Source organism: Octodon degus, unplaced genomic scaffold (genome assembly GCF_000260255.1).
Source record: "Octodon degus isolate 3935 unplaced genomic scaffold, OctDeg1.0 scaffold00002, whole genome shotgun sequence".
Lineage (NCBI taxonomy): Eukaryota > Metazoa > Chordata > Mammalia > Rodentia > Octodontidae > Octodon > Octodon degus.
Genome location: NW_004524578.1, coordinates 21,136,471 through 21,163,841, shown reverse-complemented (window position 1 = coordinate 21,163,841; position 27,371 = coordinate 21,136,471). Strand labels below are relative to the sequence as shown.

The 27,371-nt window shown below is 48.8% G+C and overlaps 1 protein-coding gene across 3 annotated transcripts in view; it reads left to right on the top strand.

Moving 5' to 3' along the window:
• The window catches only part of Homer2 (homer scaffolding protein 2), a 104,200-nt gene that overhangs the window by 206 nt on the left and 76,623 nt on the right, over positions 1-27,371 (top strand). The window contains exon 1 of one of the 3 annotated variants that reach the window (XM_004623334.2): positions 40-177. The exons of 1 other annotated variant lie outside the window; for it this stretch is intronic. In XM_004623334.2, the coding sequence (XP_004623391.1) occupies positions 173-177 (5 nt within the window). In that variant the 5' untranslated portion in view covers positions 40-172. Of the gene's footprint in view, positions 1-39; positions 178-466; positions 524-27,371 lie in introns of those variants that run through there. One more of the 3 variants, XM_023710767.1, reaches the window with a different exon arrangement.

Sequence of the window (27,371 nt, the reverse complement as noted above, 5' to 3'; positions counted from 1 at the left end):
CCGCCGGCCCAGCCCCCTCCTCCCGCCTGCCCGCCCGCGGGAGGCAGCGGCGGCGCCTGGGCTGAGCCGGGCTCTCTCGGCCGCCGCATGCACCTCGCGGGGAGCGGCTGCCGAGCGGGCGGAGAGCGAGCGCCGGGGGCCCCGTGGGAGCGGCCGCCAGAGAAGCCCGGAGATGGGGTGAGTGTCCCCGCTCCGCGGGCTCGAAGCCGGGCGGCCCGGGAAAGCGCGCCCCTGGTCTCACGAAGCGGGGTACGCCCGCGCCCCGCAGGGCAACCTCTCTCCTAGCGGCCGGCCGGGCGCGGGGACAGCCAGGGACCCGAGCTCGCCCGGCCTCGGCCCTTCCGCGGTCCCCGCGCCCGGCGCGGCCAACTCCGGGCCTGCGTTTGCGAGCGTGGAAAGCAGTTGTTCGCTCTCAGCGGCTGGATTGATTGCAGGCAGAATGGAAATCGAAGTTTTCCTGGAAAGGGAACACGCCAGAGCACGGTGTCCCTGCGGCGCAGGCACAGTGGCCGAGGACGGTGAGGTCCGTGGGCACCTCCAAGGCTTTGGTCTCAGACGGCCCGGTGGATGCTCAAGAGGGGAAGTTGAAATACTCACTAAGTGACTAATGCCTTTGAGTGTATAAAGTAATTTACAGAGCAGGGTGATCTCTGAGCGGTAGGCGCTATGAGTCAAGGAGCCACTGTGCTAATAGACAGTCCTCACATCTGCTCCGGGGTGCGAGCAGCAAGCAGTGTGTGTGTGTGTGTGTGTGTGTGTGTGTGTGTGTGTGTGTGTGGTGGTTGGCGGCTGTGTTTTCGCGGAATGCTTATTGCGCCCATTTAACAGGTGAGGAAACTGTAGCACAGACAAGTTTGGTGACGACGTCCAGGTTGTACTGATAGCTGATGAGCATTTGGAGGAGGGGGACATTTAGTGCGTGGTCTTGGGCAGAGGGGATGAATGGATGGTGAGTGAACTGGAGTCTTGAATCTCGGTGGCCCCTGCCGCTCGTTTCTTCAGCCAGTCACCAGGACCCAGAGACTTTTGCTTGGTGGTTGGAGAACTTCCACTTTTCTCTCTGGGATCGGTGGCACAAGGCAGACTAGGGTGTTGTGGAAAGGGGCGCGATTGTCCTGGTGGGGTCAGCAACTTCTGTATGCTTTAGCCGAGTAAGTATCTGGAGTCATTTTGCCCAGGGAGCCTGAGGAGATGAGGGAAGTCAGAAGCAGGCGTTAGGGACAGAACGCAGGGAGAAGTTTGCTAGCGTTGGTGCCACCTCCGAGGCGTTCACGCCTGCCAGTAACTGCCGGTTGACTGTCCCAGAGGCTCCTAGCATTGAGGCAGCTTTTTCTGTAACATTTCAGGCAGTCCCTCAGTGAACTCCGAAGAGCTGATCTTTGAACAGCTGGAACCTTTGAGGTTCTCAGATTTCATACTAAAAAAAAAAATGTTCTGGAAGAAGGAGTTAACAAATGTAGGTCTTGCAATGGAAGATAAAAAAGATCTGGCAATTTTAACTTGCTGTCCTGCACCCTGGCACACTTGTGTGATCAAAAGCAAATATTTGATCTCAAACTCTGAGATCAAATAGTTTTGTAAAAATGAAAATGTTTATGCATAAAAAGCTTAAAGAAAATGTCAGAAAATAATTTTTTGTTGGTGAAGGCAGAAAGGAGGAGTACTTGGGGGATTTAAGCACAGAACGGGTCTTTCGTGTCATTCTAATATCCCCAGATAAATATATGTTACTTGTGAGGAAGGGCTAGTTTGTAAGTCCTCCCAAGCTCTGCCATTTGTGATATAACTATTTCTATAATTTATGTGAATGTACAAAACATGGTTGTAAGTTGAGATGAGCTCAGGGCTGGATAAGCAGTTTAGACAGAGGAGGTGGAGGGAGCCATTTTAACCAAAAATAGAACCAGTGTCATCCTTTCTGAAAGTTGTGTAGGATGGAGGGGAACCAGGGAAGGGCAGCCAGCGCAAGCCTTGCTGTGGTCCTACAGCTTTGGCATGGCTCTGCCCTGCAGACAGGGCCAGGATTTAAGGATAAAACTAAACCGTCTGAGCTTACTACTCCCATTGAGGATGCTTTCCCTTCTTCAGATACTCATTCCTACTTCTCTTCAGTGAAGGGTTTGTTAAGTGTCTGGGCTCTCCAGTGTGTGCTGTTGCGCTCTAAGCTGCGGTGGACTTGCTCCCTTTTCAGAGCTTGGTCTGTCTGAACTTCCCTCCCCCTTGCCTTTCTTTCTGTTGACAGGATGGCTGGGGACATCTTTATCATCCATGGTGTAGCTGTCCTTACCATCCTCTTCCTGTCTGTGTGCAGAGGGGCCAGTCCTCTGCTGTCCTCGCAGAGGCCCACTCCTGGTGTGGCTTCTACCCATCCCCTTCCTTACCTTCTCAAAGGTTACCTTTCCTTCCTAACTTGCTTCCTCACCCTGGTCTTTTCCCAGCTCTTTTCCATTGATCTAGGAGCATGCTCCAGTTCAGCATTGTTGAACAGAACTTTCTGTGGTGTTGCATGCATTCTGCATCTCTATGGTCCCGGGTAGCAGTCACCAGCCACATGAGGCTGCTGGGTGCTTGAAATGTGGCTGGAGTGACTGAGGTCTGGGTTTTTAATTTCATTAAAGTTTAATAGCCCCAAGTGGCTGCCATATTGGACAGTAGGGTTTTAGGCTCTCCGTGTTCCATCCCTCCTCTGCTTCCTGCCACTTCTGTGTTCTTCTTCTCAAGACTTGTCAAAATGTGTGCCCAAGCCCACAGTGTCCACTTTCTTTCTCTGTTTATTTGCCTCTACCCTCTGCCTCTGTGCTGAAACTCCTCTGTTGCTCTTTGGTCTGACTACACATGGGAGAGTTGTGTAGGGCCTGCGCCTGGTCCCCCTTCTCTGTCCACAGTCTCTCTGGGTAATGTGATCCCATCCCCAAGGTAGCCCCCTTAGACACTGCCTGTCTGCTGGTGACTCTCATGTTTTAATTCCAGTATGGCCTTTCTCAGGGCTCCTGTCTCTGACGTTCCTGGCACTTCTCCCATTGCCTATATCCCCTTCCCACTGTGCACTCGATTGCTGAGTCATCCTTGGTGCCCTTTACCTGCTTCTCACATCCAGGCTTCCTGTTTGTCCTGTGGGTCCTACTTCCAGGATGTTGTAGGTGGTGTTTGCTGACCCCCTCTGGTCCTGGCCTTTGTTGCCTCCTTCCTGGGCTCCCCTCCCCTTCTCCCCTGGGTTGCTCCCAGGCAGTTCTGCACACAGGAGCCAGAGAGATTGGCTTTTACAATTGCAGATCAGATCATGCCACTCTCCTCTTTAAGCGCCTGCCACAAACAAGTCCCTGGCCCTGGCCCCTGCCCGGTCTCAGCTTCCCTAGCAGCCCTGCAGGCCCTCATTGTGTCCTGCTCCCTCTTGGACTCCTGGCCTTTCCTTACCCCTACCTGGGGCCCTGAACTCTTCTTTCCTCTTTCTGGAATATGCTCACTTGGAAACTCCTTCTCCTCTTTCTTCAGCTTTTGGCACCCGGGTGGCTGGCTCAGCCTTGCAGCCGCCCCACATGGAGCACGCCTTCCTATTGCTCTCAGGCAGCTCTAGTTTTGTCCCCTCACAGGCGTCTGTCCCAGCGCACCTGTAATCATTTGGGCTTTGTTTAGTGATTGATAATGTGCCTGCGTTCAGTAGGCCCTCACCAGGACTGGGCCTTATCTTTTCTACCACTGTGTCCCAACGCAGAGTGTAGTGTTTGGCTCCTAATGGGCCCTCAAGAAATGTTTTTTGATTGAGTTAGCGCTGGAAGCTAGCCTGGGAGTTGTGATGATTTTTATATTACCTTTTCTATAATGTACTTAATTGAGAGTGTGTAAGGGCCAACAGAAGAGGGGATCACTTTTGAATGTGTTCTTTTAATGCTAGCAAGTCATTTCACTTTTTATTGTGATGTGGGTTCACTTTCAGGCTGTCTGCTGCCACCCAAGTATTGGGGTTGTAAATTATCTTTTTGTCTCCCTGCAAAAGGCCAGCAAAAAAGCCAGCTTGTCTGCTGTTGTTGCTTTCAGCTGATTTTGTCAGTATTTACAAACACAATCTACTCTGTTACTGCTTAGCTTCATTTGACACTTATTCTGTTCAGCTGGTTATCTTGCAATGTATGATGTGCCACAATCTTGGTTATCTAACACCTCGGGCTGCCTTGCAGTCAGTAATCTATACTGATTAGCTTTCTTTTGAAGATCATTCCTTTTTGAGCTTTCCATTCCTGCTGGATCACACCAAACTGTGGCTGCTTTTAGGCCACAATGTGTCTCTCAGATGTGTTCAGCTGAGCTGTGTTCCCCTGGTCCTGTTGGCTTCTGTAAGCTCTGCTAACTAAGGCCCAGTAATCCCCGGCCTGTGACGCATCTGGTGTGCTGCTGAGCACCGGGCCAGGTGCGCACCTGCTAGTTAGTTCTGCATTTTCAAGGAAGAGAAACCACATACACAATAAGCTTTATGTTTAAATGCTTTCAATCTTAAGCAGAATGTTACAATCTGAGGGTATAAGAGCTGGTAGTGAGGTATCTGTCTCTGGGAAATTTAGGCAAGATGCCCCAGAACACTGTGGGGAGGTGTTGAATGAAGGGCCGTTAGTGTTTCAGATCACTCTCATTCGTTCAAATGATCATCTCTGTTAGTGTCTGGGTTGGATAAATGCAGAGTTTGGGAGTAAGCACTAAATAAATGTGTACTAAAAAACCAAATACAGGTGCATACACTCTTTGGCATTTTTTTTTTTTTTCTCTGAATGCCTTCAGGGCAGGTTTGGCTGGCTTGACTTGTGGAAGAACTGAGCTAAGGGGCCGGCCCCCTGGTTTGTTTGTTGACTACAGTTTATTAGATAATAAAAGATAAGGAAGTGGGTTAGAAAACATTAAGGTATAGTAAATTTTACATAGGGCTCTACTTTGAAAAGCTTGCTGAGGAAGAGATGTTAAAGCGCTGGAGGAAGAACGAACTATGTAGGTGTGACAGAGAAGGGTGTTCTTCCCAGCAGTAACAGCAAGTGCAAAGGCCCTGGGGCAGGAGCACACTTGGCTTGTTAGGGAACAGCAAGGGGTCCATTGTGGCTGGGGCACAAGGGGGTGAGAGGGAGAACGGATGTGAGGAGGTTGGGGAGTGAAAGGGCATTTTTTGGGATTGACTTTTAGTTTGGGAAATGTCGTTCTTGTTGCAAACCACTTGAACTCCTGGCCTCAAGAATTGCTAGGATTTTCTAAAGGACTCTTGTGATTTGCATAAATTATTAGATTTTTTTTTTCCCCTGTGTCTCCTGTGGAGCTAGGCGTCAAATATCTGGCCATCCTTAACACGTGTATCAAAGCTCATCCTTACTTTTATTTCTAGTCAGTTTTGTGGAAACTTTTCTTCTTAAACAAAATGAAAATAGATTTGCTTTTTTCCAATTCCCCAAACATTCTGCATTTATACTAAAAAAATAACAGCATAAAAAAGGAAGTGAAAATTACTTGTCATCCTGCATCTAAGGGATAACCTCAGCCAGCACTTGGATGTTTGTCTTGGCAGACTTTCTCTGTGTGTACACGATTGTGTGTGTCTAAATGTATGTCTATGTAGAGGAAATGTATTTTTAACAAAATGGAATTGTCTTATACATCTATCCTGTAGCCTGATTTTTTTCACCTTAAAATATCTTGAGTGGACATCTTTTCATGCCAGTAACTGTAAAGATACATCATTGTTTAAATCCACACCTAATTCTAATTTATCATTTTGCTGAATTTTATGCATTTTTGTAAACCTGAAATCCTTTCTCAAAGACAGTAGGGCATTTTGTTTTTAAGAGACAGCTATTCTGACAATTGTTTAAAGCAGTTGTTTGGTTTATTGTAAATGAATTACTAAAGGAAAGGAATGGTAGAGTCCAGGATCGCAATTAACATCGGGCAATTTCGGGGCCTGTGTAATTTTGAGTGAGTCACAGCTCCTTAGTGAATCTCGGTGAGAACATCAAGGATTCATGGTTGTTGCTAAGGGTGTTGGTGGACCGAGATCCAGCTGCTCAAATGGATTCTCTTTGTTTGGAAATATCAGGGCAGAGTAATTCTGCTTCAGGGCTCTCATGAGAAGGTGCTTTGCAGTCTGAACATCCAGGCACCCACCTGGACAGTGGGGGTTCTCTTGCTTTGGATGACACCTGCTCTTTTAAAGTGATGAGAGGATTGGTAGGGACATATACATGGGAAGGACATTAGATTCTGTTTTGGCTGTATGATTCTGTTTTGGCTGTATGATTTTGTTTTGGCTGTATGATTTTTTTTTTTTAAACAGTAAACTGTGGGTAATTCAGAGAAGTGTCACCCCAGCTTCATAGACATCCAAAACCTTTGGAAGAGGACTTCCCTTTGACACTTAGGGTAGGGTAGAGAGCAAGGACTCTTTTCCCATTTGCCAAGCGTGAAGTAAACAGCAGTCACATAGCATATTGAAAGTACAGAAAGGGGATTTTTCAGAATCTTAGAAGTCTCTGGGGGGTACCAAGTTCTGACCTTCTAAATTGTGCAAGTTACCCTGTGCCTTTTTCCACCTGAAATAAATTGAGCAAGAGGAGGCATTAGGCTTCTGCTCTGAGTGGGTCTCTGAGGTGCTCCTTGGTGGGCATCTGTTTCCTAGGGATGGCCCATGCAGGCTGCCCCGAGCTGTATTTATAGGTTTGGAGGTGAGAGCCGGCATCCTGAGCCTGTTTCCTAGCGGCTGTGTTCTGTGTGGGAAGAGCAGCAGGACGGAAGCCGCTCTGAATGCGCGATGAAGTCTCCAGTAGTTCTGCCACCGAGGTGCCGTTAGTCATATGCTATCATTCTGGAAGAAATTATTTAAATTATATTTCAAATTAGCTTGTTAGAATAAAAATACGCTTGTGGGGAACACATTTAGACATTTGTCAACAACTAGAGAGATTTTTTTAAAAACATTTTTATTCACGAGCCTGGTTGATAGTCTTCTTCTTATTCCTCTGAGGAATTAGGCATCATGAACTCTCCACCTCTCAACAGAGAAGAATGGGATTTGGCTTTTCCCTGGCCCAAGGAGTCAGCCCGGGAACCAGGCATTTAAAACCCTCTGGTACCTGGGATCCCAGGAGGGGTCCATGCCCCTGGCCCGCAGCCGTGCAGGGCTTTAGCAGCGCCTTTTGCCCTGCCTGGAGACGTCTCTGTCGAGGTTACCCTGAGGCCTGGCAGAGCCTGAGCTACCCTTTGATAGCCTGAACCTGTGGGGGCTGGGTGGGGCTGTCCACAGGGACCTAATTAGTAAGGAGTAGTGTAGACCCTGCTGGTTGCAATGTAGACACCCTTTTGGGATCTTTAATTGGGATGGCTTTTAATTGGAGTTGTTACAGGTAAATGCAGAAAAGGACAGTTGCTTTGGCGTCTGTTGTCCTGGGGGAGGGGTTGACAGAGGAGGACCTCAAGGGAAAGAAGAAGAAGAGCTCTTCTGGGGTGGGAAAAGAACCTCCTGCTGGAGGTGGCATGGAGGCTGGCATGAGGAAGGGTGGACTCCTCTAGGTGCTGAGGGTGGGTCTGGCTGTTTCTCTCGGTGGAGAGTTCGTTGTCATGGAGGACCGCTTCTCGGAAGTGGGAGACATGGTTAAATACAAACAGGCCAAGCCTCAGCTCACCCTGGCTGGCTTCACGAGCTTGGATAAATTACTTTCTTTAAAAAGTTTCACTATATTTTTGTGGTGCTGGGAACAGAACCCAGGCCTAGTGCATGCTAGACAAGTGCTGTAACACTGAGCGTCATGCGCAGCCCCAGGCTTAGTGCCTTCAAGACCTGTGAAATGACTGTTGTGATTAAACAGGAAATGTGTGCAGAGTGCTAGTGCACCTGACACATCACCCAGACTCGGTAGGCGGTGGCCAAGTTATTGTCATCATCATTACTTCTTCTTGGGAAGATTTCGCCAGTAGCTCTTGGGCACCTTCCAGGACCCTCCTCAGTTGTCCCCTCAGGTGCTCCCAGAGTCCTCAGCTGTTCCATTCAGCTGCCTTTGAGACTGCCTAGTTGCCATGCTCCTGGTCCCAAGCAGTGCCAGGTTGGCACTCCTGTCATGGTGAACTAGACCACAGGAGGTTTGTCCTCTGAAGTGTTACCTCATATTGCTAATCCTTAGGTGGTGCAGGTGGAATATCACCAGTCAGAGGACCTGGAGGGTCAGGAACCCTAACCTATGTATGCCAGTGAGAAAAAGAGCCTGCCAGTTGGCCAGATTCATGAACAGGTGCAAGACTAGACAAAAGGGAATTTTTCCTATTGTGGGTATTAGACTCCGGGTTTATGGAGAACCCTTTATTTGATCATTTGTGTATTAATTCATTCAAACAGTGATGGCCACCTGCCATCATGTCATTGTTATAGATGCTGGGCACAAAATAATATCTTTGGCTAGTGGAGGAAGGAGATGCATACATCAGACAAATATTACCAGATATTTCAACACTGAAGCATACGTACCAAGTGCATGTAAAGTGTTCAGTAGGGATTTAGTCCCAGTAATGTTACTTAGATGGATCTCAGTTCCCTTCTGGTCACTCTTTATCTGCTTATCAGCTTGTCCTCTTTTCTTGATGTTTTGACCAGGGACCATCTCCTGGATGTTGAACACCAGGGAAGGTGTCTAGGTCTGGCACCAGGAAGCTATGGGTAGATAGAACAGGGGTCCCCTGCTTTCCTGAGGGAGCTGGGTGAGGAGCAGGTAATTAAGGCAATGAATTCTCAACAGGGATGAAATGCTTAACCTTACAAGGTGTTAGAGAAGGCTTTCTGAAGAAGGTGACCTTCAGACCGAGTCTTGAAAGATGAATAAGAGTTGCCCAGGCAGACAATGAAGAAGCAGGCTCTAGAGTGGAGAGTGCTTCCCTGGAAAGCAGTGAAGTCTGGAGGGCCAGAGCTAAGACCTTGGACTCCATCTTGGCTTGGCCACACTCTGGCAGACACTGACCTTTGAGCTTCAGTTCTTCATCCATGAGATGGGAATAATAACGGTACCAACATCTTGGGGTACTCATAAGGATTAGGTGAAGCATAGTGGTCAGTCCTGGTATCAGGGAATGAGGCCTGAAGTGGGCTGTGATATCCATTGGGCTGGAGGGGAAAAGGTGACATTAGGCAGGAGGCAGAAACATGTCATAGTGTGTGCTTTGGTCTGTGGGCATTAAGAAAGGGCTGGGTTTGTGGTTAGGAATGAAGGTCCTGGGTTCAATTCCAGTACTGAAAGGTGGTGTGTGGGGGATATAGCAGTGAATTAACTTGGAACAAAGAGACATCTAGGAACGGCCACCATCTAGGCAAGACATGTTGAGAGGAGAAGGGATGGAGAGGTGGAAGCAGCTGCGGCACCAAGTATATAGCATAAGGCTTGCAGTCCTGTGATGGATCTGAGGCAGTCTCCAGGAAGGAACATGGTACAGTAGCAAAGAAAAATGTATGTGAGGGACCTCACTGGGATTGAGAAATAGGAAGCCTGACTCTTTCCTGTATAGTTGCTGAATTTGGACACAAAACGGGCTGTCATTTAATGAAAACTTAGTAGGCTGTGTCACAATGCACAGTGCTTGCTGAACTCTTGTATCTCATTTAATTCCCATAGTGATCCACTTTTATCCTTGGAGAACTAGGCAGGAGAGACTCAGTAACCATCCAAGCTCTCAGCCAGGGGGTGGCAGAGTTGGGAATCAAGCTTGAGCCTATTAGAGAATACGATCTGTGTTTCTAAGATGCACTTTCTGGAGGCCAGAGCCCTTGTGAAGGTCCTGACTCTTGATGGTGTTCATGAGGGGAAGGAGTGGGCCGGGTTGATGGCAGTGTAGTTGTTCTTGACTGACCCATAGTGGTGTCAGTTGGTGAAGTGGGAGACAAGGAAATGCAGTTCTTTAGGAGGAAATTGCCAGCCTTTAGTTTAAGGTAGTCAGTGCTGAGGGCCCTCCATGGCCCAGGCGCTGTAGCACTGGGCAGCTGGGCTGGTCGGAGGCAGTGTGTGGACTTTTTACCCCTCAGATGGTTTTGGCCACCCAAGAAGCGAGGAAATGAAGACAAAGGGCAAGGGCCAAGGTTGAAAGGAGGAAACAAACTAGAGTGAAACCCAGGTGAGGCTAGAGGAGAGCGATGCAGAAGCCATAGGACGGGACTGAAAAGCAGGCGTCCTCAGCCAGGTCCGAGGCCTGGACAGCTTAGAGGAAAGCGGGGCTGGAGACTGGGCTGTGAGGGCAAGGGTGAGTGTGGAGAGCAGCTTCAGCCAAGTGTGGAAGCATAGACAGTCCTCAGAGAAGGAGTGGGGAGCGAGGAGAGAAGCCTGGCTGGAGCCAAAGGTGAGTGAGAGGCTGAGCCAGGGCAGAGGGAAGTTTGGTTGTCTTCTATAAGTGGAGTGTGTTGGGAAGCTAAGAGCAAAGAACAGAGGAAGCTGAAGCTATTAGAGGATGAGGAGAGGCAGTGAGATAGTGGCTCAGGCTGCAGGGAAAGGGTACAGAAGGAGTCCTCAGATCAGGCAAGGTGCAGGGATAGAGGCAACCTTTGAGGCTATAGTGGGAAAGGGAGTGGGAGCAAGGCTGGCCACCTTCTCCTTCTCAGTAGGAGCTGGGAAGTTGATCTGAGAGCCCAGGGCCCAGATGGAGAAGAAAGGTCATGGATGGATGCAGCCCTTTGTATTGGTGGGACGGGGAGTTAGCTGAGGCTAATACAGAGTTACGAAGGTGTTTAGGGGCCACTGGAAGAACCAAGAATGTACGTTTGTAAAGGGGGTTCCAACTGGACAGTTGCTCAGTATCCCTGACAATAGGGGTTGGCAGCAGAGCACACAGTCCCAAACCCAGACAGGGCTAGAGGCACAGGGTGGCTCCTGGGATCAGACTCTGAGCATCGCTGCCCACAGCCACAGGGGCTGTGAGGAGAGAGTCTGTTCCATCCCGACCGGTCACCTCTCTCTGTCCTCGCATCTCCCAATAGCCAGTCATTGTCCTGTTGTTAATAATTCTTCCAGAGTTTTTCTTAAAAATGCATTAAAATTCTTGCCTGCATGACCTCTCAGAGTAATGAGATCTGCAAGTTTATGAACCTGAGAAGTGGATTTCCCTGCTCCAGGGGAGCGAGTAATCACTTGGAGGGTATGCACGTTAATGCTCTGACCTGGAGGGGGTGGCTTATGTGTGGCAGCCCTCCCCCCACAGCATGTGACTTGGCATGTGTCCCACGGAAGATGAACCATCACTGTCCCTCAGCCCAAAGCCGGACGCAGACATGCTGAGAATACGTAGGCTGTGTTTCATTCACAGTGGCCCGGGAACTGGCTGGAGTTGGGAGTGGTCATAGGATAGTGCTGTGGGACCTTTTTGAAATACATCCTCTGTTGGCCCAGTGCCAGCCTTCAAATCTGCAGCCGTAATGGGCACTTGACATAAGCTGCTAGAAAGCATCCCGCTTAGGTGGCGATGATTCATGACTTCATTCTCATTAGTGTGGCCTCACAAGCATGCTGTAACTAGCCTAACCTACCAGCCTAGGAGTACCCATGAAGACTTGGTCTGTGTCCCCTGTTCCCCTGTGTAGTTTGGTTTCTCCAAGCATGTCGGCGTCTGGCTTTGGGTTGAGGGACAGTGATGGTTGTCTTCCGTGGGACACACGCCAAGTCACACGCTGTGGGGGAGGGCTGACACACATAAGCCACCCCCTCCAGGTCAGAGCATTAACGTGCGTACCCTCCAAGTGATTACTCGCTCCCCTGGAGCAGGGAAATCTACTTCGCAGGTTCATAAACTTGTAGATCTCTGAGGGGTCATGTGGGCAACTGTTGATAAAACAGTTGCTAAATTGCTGAGGCTGTGCTCAAACCTGCAACCTTCCTGCCTCAGCGTCCCAGAGTGCTGGAATTATAGGTGTGGGCAGACACACCCGGCGCGTGTACAGCATTTAATTGTAATAAGAAGTTACATCAACAAATTCTTATAATCTGCGACTCCCACCCTTACCAACCAAACCAGTGCTGTTACACAAATATGGCAGCCACATATATAATTTTATATTTTTTTGGTATTCACATTTAAAAAGTGAAAAGAGGGCTGGGGAGATAGCTCTGCAGTCTAAAGCCTGCCTGGCAAGCGCAAGGACCCGGGTTTGAACCCCAGTACTGCATGCCGTGGCAGCCCCCGAACTGGACGGACGTGGTGGTGCGCGCCTGGAATCTCAGTGCTGGGGAAGCTAAGACACGAGGATCACTATGAGTCTGAACTGCATAGTGAGACCCTGTATCAAATAAAAATAAGTAAACCTTAAAAAGTGCAAAGAAATGGAATTAAAATTTTAGTTTTATTTTAATCTACTCTATCCATAATACTATTGTTTCAACATGAAATCAATGGTGAGTAATTGAGACCCATTTCTCCATGGAATTTACATCCCAGTGGGGGAGACAGAGTGTTCTTGTTCTCTCCCCCATCAGCATGTAAGTGGCTCCATCAGTAAAATCTCCAGCAGGCGTGCTCAGTGCCAGAGGGAGAGGAGCAGTCTGAGCCCAATTTAGAGTGTGTGGCTATGAGATGCCGCTCTGGAGAGGTGACCTTTAAGCTGCCAGCTCAGGTGGAAAGAAGGGAGGGGAGTATTGAGTAAGAAGACCTAGGGTGGGAAAAGCTGTGCCCAGGGTTAGGGAGCTGAGATCAGACCAGCATGGTGGGCTGGCAGTGAGTGAGGGGGCCCAGGCCAGGGCTGTAGAGAAAAGGAGGCAGGAGGAAATGGGGCACGAGCATGGAGACTGTGGCGGGGGCCATGGCTTTCGTTTGGGCTACAGTGAGACTAAGACTGAAGGCTTCCACGTGGCCCTTATGGAGTTCCACAGAGGCACGGTGCGTAGGGTGGGTCAGAAGTGGGCAGGTGCAGGAGCAAGGAGATCACCCAAGGGCTCCAGGGCTGAGTGGCTGCTGGCTGAAGCCTGGAAGGGCTTAGAGGAGAGATGGGGAGGGGACAGGTGCCATACTGAGTCGGTTAGGACTTGGAGGTGGGTGACTTAGGGGAAGGGAGCACTAGGGACTGCTTTGGGTTTTGGCTTATGCTGTGAGTACCTGTGGGAGGCGTGGAAGAGGAGGTTAGTGGGGGCAAGGGAACCAAGTGGGGTGTCAGTTTGAGATTGTGCTTGGAGCTGAGGAGGAGGCAGTGAGTCACAGGACTCAGCAGAGAGGTCGGACGGGAGAAGACTGGGCAGGGGCACTGTGGGAGAGGCAGAGGGCTCAGGAGAAGCTGGAAGCATGCATCCTTTAGAGGTCTTGAGAGGAGGAGGGACGCTACCGTGGCGGCCAGTGGATAAGTGGCTCACAGAGAAGGATTCAGGCCCTGCTGTTGAGCAGTCCTGGGAGGTGGTCTGGAGATGGGTGGCCGTGAACTGAGGGAGTTGGTGTTGGGATGGAGCCAGGAGCCAGGTGGGTTGGAAGGTAGGCAGAGGCTATGGAGGAGAGCTGGGTGCAGATGTGTGGCCGTTCTTTTGGAGGTGTCTGTTAAGGAGCAGAGCAATAGGATAGTCACATGGGGCTGTCAGGGAAGGAAGAGGAACTATAGCATGCGGAGGCTTCTGCGATACAGCAGAGGGGGACAGAGGAGCCACACCCTGGAGAAGGCGAGAAGTGGGGTGCGGGACACCAGGGAAGGCCTGTCCCATGGCAGGGGAGAAGCACCCCAAGCAGCCCGGTGTGGTGGCACTGCAGGAGACCTGTCTGTGAGCCCGGTTTCTTCTCCGTGCAGCATGGGGCTGGGTCCTCAGTGAGAGATGGAGGGTGGAGGATTGGGTGTGGAGTGCCGGAGAGGATGAGGGAAGCTGTCATTTGTGAGTGGGTGGCAGGCCCACTGGGGGAATGCAGGCCTGGGGACCACTGAAGAGTGACAGTTTGAGGTCAGAGAACATGAATTTGAAGTGAAATGCATCCACCCAGCTTTGTGATGCCGTCCAACGGCTTGGGTGTGGGCATGAAGAAGGCAGGCGTCGGCTGCATCAGTTGGGGTTTCGCCACGCTAGGGAATAGCACATTCTCCTGGGAGTGGTTGTGGAGCCTGCCCACCAAATGGTTGTGCACCCAGCAGGAGCAGGAGGCTAAGGCTGGGGCCAGGGACAGGAGAGAGTCAATGGGCTAGAGCCTCCATGAAGTGGTACTGGCCTAAGGAGCCTGCAGATGGGCCGTGTGTGGGGGTGGGGGGTTGGGCAGTTCGTGCTTCCAGGTGACGACAGATCCAGCATGTGGCTGTGGAAGGTCACCGAGGGATATGGGATGAACACACAGGCATGGAGGAGACCAGCGAACAGAAACGAGGGAACAGAGTCCAGGGTGCTGGGGCCATCTGTGTGGATGGTGACAATGATAGGAGTTAGGCAGAAAAGGTTGCCTTACCCTGGCAGTGGCAGAAAGTGACAAGGGAGGCAGGGGGCCAGGACATTCTGGCCTCTGAAGGAATGGCAGGAGCCACAAGGACACCAATCTTTCCCTTGTGCTGGAATGTGAGGGCTGGCTAAGGGGGAGGAGACAACTTTGTGAGGGTGGAATGGGGCTGTCCTCTGGGACCATCTGGTTTCAAGTAAGGCATGAAGTGAATGGCTGAAGGGAATGTTCTGGTCAGCAGGGCCGTTGCCCACTGACTTCTGAAAGATTCCCAGTGACCCACAAGTACTGAGTAGAATAGAGAGGAGAGGAAGACAGGCTCAGATTTGAGGATGGGCGGCAGTGGGGACCCTGAGTGATGCTGGGTGACTAGAGAAGTCTGACTTCTCAGTTCTCCCCATGGAAAAGGCATAATCCTTGTTTATGTCTCTGGTGTGGGAGTGGGGTGACTGTTTTCATGAGAAGAGTCTGGGGCTCTCAAGTGATGGCAAGGTCCCTGTGAGGCAGCCTGGCGACACAGTTGTCCCAACAAGGAGCAGAACTTTGAAGACTTTCCTGAAAGTGTAAGTGTGCTGTGAGGGTGGAGGTAGTGGCCGTGCTCCATCTGGGATGTCCAGATACTGGTGTGAGGAAGGACATCTGGAGGAAAGGCAGAGTGATGGGTCTTTCTGGGCACTTGTGTGTCCTGGGAGGATGGCTGGGAGGGAGTTCTTAAAGTGGGATCACCTCCATGAATGATAGATACAAGATGTGCTTGAAATACACAGTGAATACTGAGATGTTAAATTTTTTTGTAATAAAAGACACCTTGCCATTAGTCCCCCTTAAGTAGGCCCCTTTGCTTCAAGGAGCACACTTATCCCATTGTTCTTGCCACTTTCTGAAGCAGTTCTGGAAGTCCTGTTTCATGAAGGTCTTTAGTAGGTGTGATTATAAAATCCAGTGAATGTTGCTGTCAAGGCTGTCCGACAGAAAGGCAGGCTCTTTCTGGTTAAATGATTAAACATATCCAGTATGTCCTTTATTATTATTATTATTAAATGTATTTAGTACAGGGTCTCACTACACAGATCGGACCTGTAGTGATCCTCCCTGTTTTTCAGCCTCCCAAGCACTGGGGTTTCAGGTGTGCGCCACCACGCCTAGTCTTAAGTGTGTCACTTTATTTTTTTTTTTTTTTGTGTGTGTTTTTATTTTTTTCCATAATTTTATTGATAAACAAATAGCAATGAGATAGTTTCAAATCAAATTGGTAGGACAGTTTAAATAATTAACACATTGCATACATTCTTTCTAGTGGTTAATTGCTGTACAAGATGTGGATATGATATCCTATTTACAAACACCATTAGAACAAATCCCTCTATTCATTAAGAGAATGTAACTATATATCCTAACCACTTTGAATACACAGATACAAAATGGACATTCATCTGTATACCCTTTTTTGTTAAGTTCTGTTATTTGAATATTATAGGTATATAAACTTAGCAAAATATTCTAAAAGAATCCAGTAGCCCATAATAGTATTGGGTCTTCCGCTTGACTGGCAATGTCAGAAATTGTTGACCTGAGTCCCCCACAGCTCAACATAACAGCATGGCTTTACTTCTTATATATCATTTTTATACTTTTCTGCTGGATGGTTAAGACCAAGGTAAAGCAGGACCTATGCAACAAGAGTTGTAGCTTTTGGGTCTGATAAGGTCAGTGAAATCCCCTCAGGATTTATCCTGAGATCCTGTACCTCAGATTGTAGAACCTTTGTCAATGTCAGCCATGTGGATGAGTCACGGCCATTGCTTCGCCAGTGTGCTCTCTGTGAAAGCCTGAGAGAGTGTTTTCTCAAATTGTGCCACTTTAAACATGGGCAATAATCAAAAAGGTAAAAAAAAAAACTTTAAAAAGGGCGATATTCAATAAGCACTTATGCTCCCTTTAGTAACACGTGGTATTATTAACTTATACCAACCATGTTTGATTTTAGAAGGTTTTTTTTTTTTTTTTTGAGGCCAGAAAGTGCCTTTAGGGCATTTCTGATTTGCCGTGAGTATCTGGGTTCGAACCACAGCAGCTTGAGCTTGAGTGCTTTGTTTAAGCAGGCACTTAAACAACTGAGCTAATGGGCAGGCCCCCCCATGTTTGATTTTAAATGAGTGACACAAACAAAAAAAGTAATAAACTTTCATAAAAACATTTCGGTGTGACCTCTTCCACTGTATTGACTGGATCTGGTACCATGGGACTTCTGGCTCTTCCCCGGAGTCAAAATGACTGTGAAAAGTGAATGTTTGGGATCATTTCAGGACATCAAGGCAGCTATAATAGCACAATTAAATATGCTCGGAGAAGAGGGCTTCCAGAACTGCTTCAGGTAGTGGCAAGAGGAATAGACCATGTGTGCTCAAAGTGAAGGGGAATATTTCAAAGGACACTAATGGCAGTGCATCTTTCACTGTAGTAAATTTTTAAAAAGTCCTTAAGAACTCAACATATTTTCTGATCACACAGCATGTATGTTTGCTGTTCTAGGGAGCGTGTTCTTAGTTTACATCAGATTTTCAAGGGGTCCTCAATCCAAAAGAGACTAGTACTACTTGTCTCCAAGACTTGGGTATGTGTAGCTTCGAGAAAGGAGAAGTTGGAGCAGGAGGCTCTGAGAGTAGGGAAAGAGCCATCGCTGTAGATGACCAGCTGCCCTTCCGGGTGAGGAGCTGGCTCTGTTCTGACCTAGAATCCGGGTCACGGGGTAGGGGGTCCTGGATTTGGCTCTGTGTGGGGAGCAGGGAGTCTGAGAGGATTTGTCACGGGGGCATGCACTGGGCAGGTAGCAGAAAGACATGCCCTGAGCTCCTGCAAAAATTGTGTACCGACCTCATTCAGAGGAGTAAACAGTCTGGGCATTGCCAGGTTCCCCTCGTCCTTGGGGAGACTGCCATAAGGGCTGAGCTTCCTGGGAGTTATGGAGCCCTGCGGGTGCGCAGGTGTGAGCTCGGGCTGCAGTGGTCCCTGGGTGCCTGTGGTGGTCCCTGGATGAATGTGTTTACCCTCAGAGACAGCTTGTTAATATCCTAGCATGTGAGGGGCCTCAGCTTACCTAGGGGCCTCAGCGTACTCCTCTGTGGTGTGGGCGTCCCACTCCTTATGGTGGTGGCGTTGCCTTGGGTGTGGTAGCTCCTCCCACGTCTTAGGCAGCCACGTCACAGGCCCTCGGTGCCTGCCCTGCTGTCTCTCCCACAATACAGAGGTGGGTGAGTCAGGTATGAAATTGCCCCTGCCCCAGCCTGGGGTGAGCACAGCTTTCTCCCTTAGAGGGGACCCTGTGTACCACACCCAGTGTATCCCCAGTGATAGGGCTTTGACCTTACGTTGGCACCAACAGAATACGATCTGCTAAATTTAAAGGTGGTTCCCATGGAACCAAACTGTTCATTAGTCCTGTTTGATTTTTGTCAGAGCTGTGTTTCTTTTCCTCCCCAACCTACACACACACGTGTGTGTGCATGCACACACACACTCCCCCTTCCCCACTCAGGGTTGATTTGTTTTTAAAGCAGCTCTGCCCTAACACCAGTTGGGAATATTTTGGAAAACTGGAACTGGAATCCTGGAGTCTGATCCAAGGCTGTATTACTTGCTTCAAGGAAAGGGATGGGGAAGAAAAGCCACCCCTTACCTTCGCCCATGAATTTTAAATGTTCTGACAGCTTCGCTCCTCAAAAGAAACAATGCCTCGTGCCTTAAATAATTGAGTGGAGTGTACTGAACAAGGCAGTATCACCCAGGCTGGGTCACACGGCAGCCCCTGGGACCCTGCTCTCCAGTGCAAAGTCAGATGGCCCAAGGAGTGTGTCCTCCCAGCAAAGACTGATGAGGCTTCAAGTGTTTTCCTTTGGGCACAACCAGTGGAGGTGTCAGAAAAGAGGTTCATGGGATGCCATATAACGTGAGGCTGTCCCTGAGAGGCCCCAGGATGTCTTGGTTGGCCGTTTCTGTCCTCTTTTATGTCCTCAGATCAAATGTCTGTCTTCTGTCACCACCGTGGTGTTGGTGTTGGGTTCTCTGTGCCGTTGGTGGAAATTTCTGGAGAATCTAGTATGAGGAAAGGAAAAAAATACTTTAACTTCTGCTGGAAGACCTGCAGGGCAGTAGTCACATTGTAGAATCGACCTGTTACTTCCTGGCTGGCTGCCCAGTCTGTGATTGTGTGGGGTCTTTGTCCTGGAGGCCACAGGATGGGATGCTGTCTGTGCAGAAATAGGGTCATACTAGACTGTCGTTTGGTTCTGTGGAAGAGTGAGTTCTCCTGGGGCAAGGGAACTAATATCTATTGATTATCTGTACGTGTTACTGTATTTAAGCCTCCCATATGGATGAGGAAACTGGAGCTCAAATATGTCAAGTTACTTGGTTAGGGTTGAGTGCCAGCACAGAGTGGAGCTGGGGGTATAGTCGGTGTTCAGCTCTAAGGCAAGTCAGTCTAAGGCTCATATTTTTTAGAACGTATATAGTTAGATGAGAAAAACAACCTTTATTTTAAAAGAACACAACCTGAGATCCAGAGTTGTACCTCAAAGAAGTTGCATGTGCATATTTGGGAGACTTACAATCAGCATTTACCTAATACTGTGACCACATTGTCTGCTTACATAAATCTCTGGTCCAGAACCTTCAGAGCCCTTCCGTTACCTTCCTTTCCACACTCCTATCTTCACTTTCCCCTGGACCTTTCTCCCAGATTTCAGTAAAGATTTCAAGAAGGACTTAATTCTTCAGTCTTGATGGATTGTATGTTACGCTCACATCTATTAAGACACTGTTCAGATTGTGTCATAGGACTCTCAGGATCAAGTAAACCTGCTGGGCTGGATCTACATGTGATCAGTTGGATTGATACTAATTTGACTCAGCGAGGCTGTAAGCTCTCCAAAGGCCACACGGCCCACTTCCTTTTTGGCTGTGAATCATAATCTTTCCCACACTCATCCGTGTTCACACTTAAGGAACATTGTCTCAGAGATGCATAAGAGCCCTTTTGTTCTCCTCGCTTTTTATCGGCTTTTTGTGAACTTTGAGCAGGAAGGTACTTTTGGAGTTGTGGTTTTCTGGATCCATTTCCCAGTCAAACAGCACTTTATTTCCAAAGAAGTTGGGGGTTTCAAGCCACTCTGGGGCGGGGGGTGGGGGGGGGAGGTCAGATTGACTCAGTAGTAGTGAAATTTGATCCTCTTTGAACTTCTTACAAAAACTGATTTGGTTTATTTACATGCCCTTTCCCTGAGAGCAAGTTTTCTGCCCACTGAGGGCTAAACTAACCTAGACACTGAAGAATTCAGCTGAGTGAGAAAGTCACAAACTGAAATTACGATCTGAAACTCAGATAGGATTTTGGTGTTTACTGTTGAAAGAAGTTCATGGTGGACATCTCCTAGGTAATCTGTGTTTAGGATGAAAATTGTCAGATAGCCTGTGGGCCTTTTCTTTGTTAAGAAGTAAAGTTAGCCCACGCCCTTGGCATCAGCTGTTTGCTTGGCGAAGGCAGAAACCACAGCATGTGCTCAAACCTCTGATGTTCTGAGGGCCTCTGATGTTTTGAGCTTGGGCTTACCAGAATCAATAGCTTTATTTAGGTCACCTGTGTTAGAGTGGCAGCCATTAGATAGAGTGGCTTGCAAGAAGCCCAGGTGCAGGTTGTCCTGGAGAACAGCAGGCTCAGTCCAGCAACCCTCTTCTTATATCTTAACTTTGCTCCTTTGTCCATTCACTCAGTTAATTTTTCTGGAGTATCTTTAGGGGTGATTATGACAGATTCAGCCCCTGTTTGTGCAGACCGTACAGTATGATAGAGAAAATGGACATCAACTAATTGCAAAAATAATTAATTGCAATTTATTCATTCACTGAGTTTTTGCTGAGGATGTAATGTACTCTAACTGCACTACATGACGTTGGGAGTATTCAGGCAGACAGAGTGCCTGCCTCCGTGAAGCCTACATTCTAAAGAGACATATATTAAGTGAAAATGTAGCAAGTAAAAAAAAAAAAAATTGTCTCGTACTGGGGATTGAACCCAGGGAGCCTGGAGTGGCCCATTTGATTTTAATTTTGAGTCAGGATCTTGCTGAGTTGTCTTGAATTTGTCATCCTCCTGCCTCATCCTCCCATAGGCTGGGATTCTAGGTGTGTGCTACGATGTCCTATTACCTTTCTTTTGTGGGTGGCAATCCTGGGATATGAATGCAGAGCCTTGTGCATTTTAGGCAAACGTCCTACTAACAGAGCTATCCTCCAACCAAATAAGTACATCTTATGGCATGCTTGTTAGAAGGTGTTAAGTGTCTGTGGAACAGCAGAAGCAAGTAAAGGTGAGTGGGAGTGTGGGTTGAGCGGGGAAGGTGGTGTGCGTAGTCCTGCCAGATTTGTCTGTACAAACCTACTCAACAGTGGGAAGATATTAGGGGTGGAGCACTTGGGACTCCAACATGGCCACGTGACTGTGGAAAGGCGGTCAGGTCGCAAGCCCTTAGGAATGGGATAGGTGTCATTATTATTTTTTTTTTTAAAAATCACATTCTCCCGAGGGAGCTGCCTTTTGGCTTCTTCCACAGGTAGAAGGTGCCATCTCTGAACCAGAAAGTAGGTTGTCCCCAGACATCAAATCTCGTCTTGATCTTGGCACTTCTTAGAAGTTATGGGGAATAAATTTCTATTGTTTATAAACTGCCTAACCTCTAATAATTAGAAACAGCAGCCCAAATGGGCCACAGCAATATATGTCAGTTTCAGAGAGTGAGACCCATGAATAAAGATTATGGATGGGTTGGTATTTTTGGTAACGAGAATTTATGGCAGAGAAGCTGAGGGAAAGAGGGATTCAAGAACTGAAGAGGCCAGCTAAGCATGGTGGAATGTGCCTGTAAGTCTTAAATTCTGGGAGACTGAGGCAGGAGGATCGTAAGTAAGAGCCCAGCCCGAGTAACTTAGCAACTTAGTGAGAAGCTGTCTCAACATAAAAAATAAAGAAGGCCTCATATGTAGCTTAGTATAAAGGCTTTGGGTTCAGTACCCACTAATACTGAAAAAAAAAAAAAAAAAAGTAAAAGAATAACTGAGAAGCTAGTTGGAAGGGTCATCCAGATATGTACAGGAATCACCAAGAATCAAAGCAGAAGTAGTTTAGGAAAGAGGGATTGTGATCTAGGAGCAAGAATAATCCAGAAAGAGAGGGCATGACGTGGGGGTTGGTCATTGATGCAGTGGTAGTTGAGAGGTAGTAGTTGATGGAATCTGCTGACCAGAGAGCCTTTCTGAGTCATGAAGGCCTGGGAGGCAGAAGGACAGATGTGTTGACCCAGAGACCAGCTCAGCTTCTCCAGAGGGCATCAGCCTGGTCATCGTGACAGTGGGTGAGAGGAGAAGGGCTGGGACCCAGGAAGAGGGTGGGTGGGCCAAAGATTGGGACACACCTGGTGACATGCACAATGGAACACATGCAGTGTTCCAACACATTCAGTGTCAAATTGGGTTGAGGAGACATGAGTGACTGTCTATAGCTCTATGTGGATTTGATATGCTGTTTTCCTCTGTGAAATAGAGATACAAAGGCTGACATTTCAAGGTTATTGGGAAAAGTAGGTGAGATCATGTACATGTCAGTGCCCAGCACATAACACGATCAGTAAACATTTAAGTCCCTAGGGAGCGGGGCCCTCTGTGGAGTGACTCTTAATGTGGCCATGTGACTGTGCAAAGGTGATTCCTGTTTAAAAACAGATCCCTCAGGAGGGGGAGATGTCAAGGAAAACACGCGAGTCTGAGAATGGAAGTTGGAGAAGTGCATTTGGAGAAGATAAAGAAGTGAGCAGAAGTTGACGCGCACAGGCCACCTGGCCCTCCCGAGGAGATGGTGATGCGTCCTTGGTGCATGGGAACAAACACGGCAGTGCTGGGCCCAGACTCAGGCGGCACCACGAGCCCTGCTGCCTGGACCCCTGCTGGCAGCCTCGTTCAGTTAAAAGTCAAGCATCAAACCTTTTCCAAAAAAGAGAAGAAAGTTTAGAAGATCTAATGCCGTGGCCCTGATTGATCGTGACCTATCACCCACACAGAGCATGCCACAGAGTGACAGAAAATGTGTCATTCTTCCATTAGTCATTTATTTCTATCCAAGACAAACTGTACCTTTTCCTCCGAAATCCAAGGAAGTATGAGCAGAACTTCCCTGAGTACTGTAGTGCTTCCCTCCTCTCTTTGCATCTCTGTCTTGCCTCCGTTGCTATGCTTTCTGGGGGTCTGGCCCTCTCTGTGCTGGTTTTGATTCAGTCAGGCAGAGCTCTTCTTTCCAGCTTCTCTCAGCCAGGTAAGACACAGGGGAAAGGCTGTGTGTAGGACACTCAGAGGAGGCTGCTCTGTAAACCTGGCCAGCAGCTGTCTAGAGCTGAGTTAGTAAAGCTCAGCATGCTTCTGCATGTGTGTGTATGTATGCGCATGCATGCGTGCGTGCCTCGGAGGAAAGTAGCCCTTAATGTGTTGGCTGTAGAGGAGTGTTCTTGACTCTTAATTCCACTCAACAAGGATCTGCTTGTTTGAGTTTTGGAATTAAAGGACACAGGGTCCCGCTGGCAGGAAGCTGGCCTTTCTAAGACGAGTGCTCTGAGATCTGGCTTCACTGAGTGCTTCTGATCACAACTTCAAGTATTCATCTATCAAGGCAGTGCAGAGACGAGGAAGTCCTGGTCCCTGTCCAAGTCTGACCTGATCCTTACACCCATGCTGGGGAGCTAGGGTGGGCAGTGTACCTGTAGCTACTCAGAGGTGAGGAAGGATAACACGAGGGCCATAGAGAAAGTAGAGACAGTGTGAGATTCCAGAGAGACGATCCAGTCTTGTGGCAGTCTGGGGTGTCTGAGGGAGGAAGTGAAAGGTTTGCACTTTGCCTTGAAGGGTGTTTAGATTCTGAGCAGTGGGTCTTGGGCTGGCTAGGTGCCAGGTGGCATGACCAAGAGGCATTCCTGGGCAGGGCATGGCTTGTGGTAAGGCAAGTACCAGGGACTTCTGTTCTCTGCCTGTAGGTTGGGGGCAGGGATTGATGAGGAGACTGCAAAGGTGGGTGGAGACAAAGGCTGGATGAGGACAAGGGTTTCAGGTTGCAGCTGTCTTCCCAACACGTTTATGAAGAGCTAGACAGGGTGGACGCCTGTGGTTGGTTTGAATGGGACACCGTCGGCTTGGCATAATACAAGGGAACTGAGCACACAGAAGATGCCCTTCCACTGTGTGTCGCTTGTTTGAGGTCTGCAAGGGCTTCCTCCAAGCCAGCATACTCCTAGTGCCGTGGGGCTCTGCGGGCTTTGGGCATAAACTATTTTTGTGCTTCTTTAAATGCCCATGTTTATTTTTAAACTTGAGCCTTTGTAAAGCAGCGAGGAATCATGCAGTTTTTGCTTTTGAGTAAAAAGGTTCTCTTCGGCTGATGGAACCTACAAAAGGTGCTCTTGATTTAAAGTTGTACAGCGGCACAATGTGTGCATCTAGCATGACGGGGGAGAACTAATTTGCTTTCAAAAAATCCTGGAAAGAGGAAGCCCACATACAGTTTGCCAGTTTTGTAAAAGGTACTGGCGGACCTGTGCCTGGCAAAGATGTTCATTTTTGTGTTGGAGATGGGGTCAGTGTGACCAACTGGGATGTTAGGGTGAACCTGCCAACCCCTGTGACAAGGGGCTTAGAGGTGACACCAAGTTATAACTGAAAAATGAGCATAACTTAGAGTTCAAGATGAAGGATTCAGAGCTTGGACATATTTTACATTTTCTCTCCCCAGAACCCATCAAAGTGGTAATAAAGAGATTATGAAAAGGATAATCCCAGTTAGGGTTGGCCTGATAGCTCAGCAGACTAAAGTGCCAGCTTAGGCAGAGTGCAGCAGCCAGGGTTCAATCCCCCGTGTGCTGTGCTGGCCCTGCCCATGGGGCGCGCAAGGACAGCGATTGAGACTGGATGGGGTGGCATGCGTCTGTAATGCCAGTGCTTGTGAGGCTGAAGACAGGAGAATCACTATGAGTCCAATCTACGTAGTGAGACCCTGTACACCCTGTCCTATATACAGAAAGAAAAAGAAAAGATATATTCCCAGAACAGCAAAATGAAGAAAGAAATTATGAGTAGTTGAGAGATTATGGCAAATTTTGGCAGAAAGCAAATGAAAGAAAGGTGATGTCAGAGATGTATCGAGTGCAGAGGAGCCAAGGTGAGGGCTGGAGACAGGCCCCTGCAGATCTCCAGGAAGCCTGGGCTGAGTCCAGCGAGGCTAGGGACCGCAAGCGGTGCTGAAGCTGGGCCTTAAGCTCGTCCGTCGTATTGGGAACACTGCTTGTGGGGCAGGGGAACAAGGACTGGTAGACAGCACTGGCAGAGCCAAGGCAAGGAGTGTGGGTATCAGGTGAAGTCTTCCTCTGCCTGACTGGCCTGGTAAATGGAAGCCCTGGCATTAGGGAGAAAGGTGTGGGACCCTCTAGCCTTGTTGGAATCAGAAAGAAAAGTGGGCCAGTGGTGTGGATTGGCATCAGGTAAGGTAGATGTCAGATGCTGGGGTGAGGCTTCTGAATGGCTTTGTGAAGGAAAAGAATTTTTTTAACCACTTCAGACAGTGTTTTATACGTATTGCCCTAGGCTGAGAAATGTCCCCCAAAGATGCCAGGTTGTAATTTGTGAAACCTGCCATAGATGGTAAGCGCTGCCTCAGATGGTAAAAGTCTACAGAGGTAATTAAGCTAAGAATTTTGTCCTGGAGAGATCATTTTGAATTACGGGGCCTGATGCAGGTACGACTGTCCTGAAGGGAGAGGCTGAGGAAGATTTCTCCGCAGGCAGAAGGCATGTGAGGCCCTCTTTGCTGCTGGTTGGTGTTGGAGACGGAGGAAGAGCTGGAAGCCAGATTCTTCCGAGAGCTTCGGGAGAGGTCATGACCTTGCCAGCACCTTGGTTTCCGGGAGGCAGTACCACTTTTGGACTTCAGGCTTTGAGAGCTGGGAGGGAGTCAGTTAAATTTCTGTTGGTTTAAGCCACCTAGGTTGTGGTAATCTGGTGCAGCAGCCCTAGGAAATGAATATAGGCAGCCAGAACAATCAAGTGTGAAGGTCAGTACAGATTTGCATGGTCACATGGTCTTCAAACTGATGCTTTGTGCCTCTGCCTCTGCCTCTAATTTGGGCTGGCGCTCTCTCTCGTGCTCTCTCTCTCTCCTCCCCCCTCCTCCCCTCCCTCCCTTCCCTTTCTCTTTCCCCCTCTCTCTCCTCCCTCCCTTCCCCTCGCCTCCACTCCCTCTCTCCTCCCTTCCTCTCTCCTCTCCCCTCTCCTTCCCCCTCCTCCCCTCCCTCCCTTCCTCCCTCTCTTTCCCCCTCTCTCTCCTCCCTCCCTTCCTCTCACCTCCACTCCCTCTCCTCCCTTCCTCTCTCCTCTCCCCCCTCCTCCCCCCTCTCCTCCCCTCCCTTCCTTCTTCTCTCTCCTTCCCTCCCTCCCTGTTCCCCTCCCTCTCTCCCCTCCCTTCCTTCCTCTTTCTCTCCTCCCCTCCCTTCCTTCTTTCCTCTCTCCTACCCTCCCTCTTTCTCTCTCCTTCCCTCCCTTCCTCCCTCCCTCTCTCTCCTCTCCTCCCTCTCTCCTCCCCTCCCTCCTTTTCTCCCTCTCTCCTTCCCTCCCTCCCTTCTTCTCTGGTGGTACTTGAAACTACTGTCCTGAGCTATATCCCCAGCCTTTTTACTTTTTACTTTCAGGCAGGTTCTTGCTACCTTGCTCATACTAGGATTGAGTTTGCAGTCATCTGGCCTTAGCCTCCCAGCATACTGGGATTGCAGGCTTGCACCATCATGCCTGGCTCCTTCTCATCTTGAAGGATCTGTACCAATAATACAAGGATGAAAGCTATGAAGGAAGCAGTTAGAACCTGAAAGAATGAGCAGCTTCTGAGAATCTAATGAAACAAACTGCCAGACATCTGTGAAGGAGCCTCCGAATTGCTCAGTCCAAATTAGAACTGGAAGCCATCAGCTCCAAGAATATATCTTCAGGACAGAGATTGGACTGGATTCCAGGCAATGGGCAGAGGGACCATGCTGGAAGATACTGTGGGCCTGGGAACATGGGCAGGATTTGTCTCCTTAGAAAAAGAAGGCAGAAAAAAAAGCACCATAAAAAGTAAAAACAGTCACAGGCACGTTTTGTTCCAAACATTCAGCACATGGAGATACCATCCCAGGAAGCAGAGGCTTCCCTTCAGCCTTGATTCTGGGAACTTTCTTCTTTGAGAAGCACTGAGCTCTTGACATTGAAATGCACAGAAAGAACTATAATCCTGGCACAGTTCTTACCTCTGCAGGGAACAGGATTTATATAGTCGTAGTAATGTTCTCATTTTAGGATGGTTACTTAGTACTCCATTGTGCTGATTTATTGATTTGACTCTGGTGCTGGATGTTCAGGTTCATTTGGTTGACCGGCTGGAATCCGAGGCTGACTGGATCCCATGAAGCCTCTCTTGTTGGGAGAGTAGGAGAATCAGATTACTGTGTTAGGAACATAGGATTATGTACAATGGGGTTGGGCTGCTGCATTTTGATGGGAGGTGGCTGATTGGCTTATCTGAGCATCTGCTCTAGGGGGCGGAGCGTCTGGCCAACAGGCTGGCCTGTCTTTGGTCCTATATTGATGAACAGCCAGTGTGACTTCTCTGAGCGGGCCTGTGGGCCAAGGGGACATTGGGTGGGGCAGGCATGCTGACTTGCAGGTCTGGTATGAATGGGAGAAACCCAAGCTGGTTTCTCCACCAGAAACAGAGAGAGGGTATTGTTGTAATCTAGGTCGGTGTTTCCCAATCTTTGTAGTGTTATGGACACAGGCAAAATATTTGCACAGCACACAGGCAAGTAGACAGGTTGTTCTCGGCCCATGACCAGCCCTGGCACTCCAGTCAGCTGGGCCCTGCCCTGCTTGCAGAG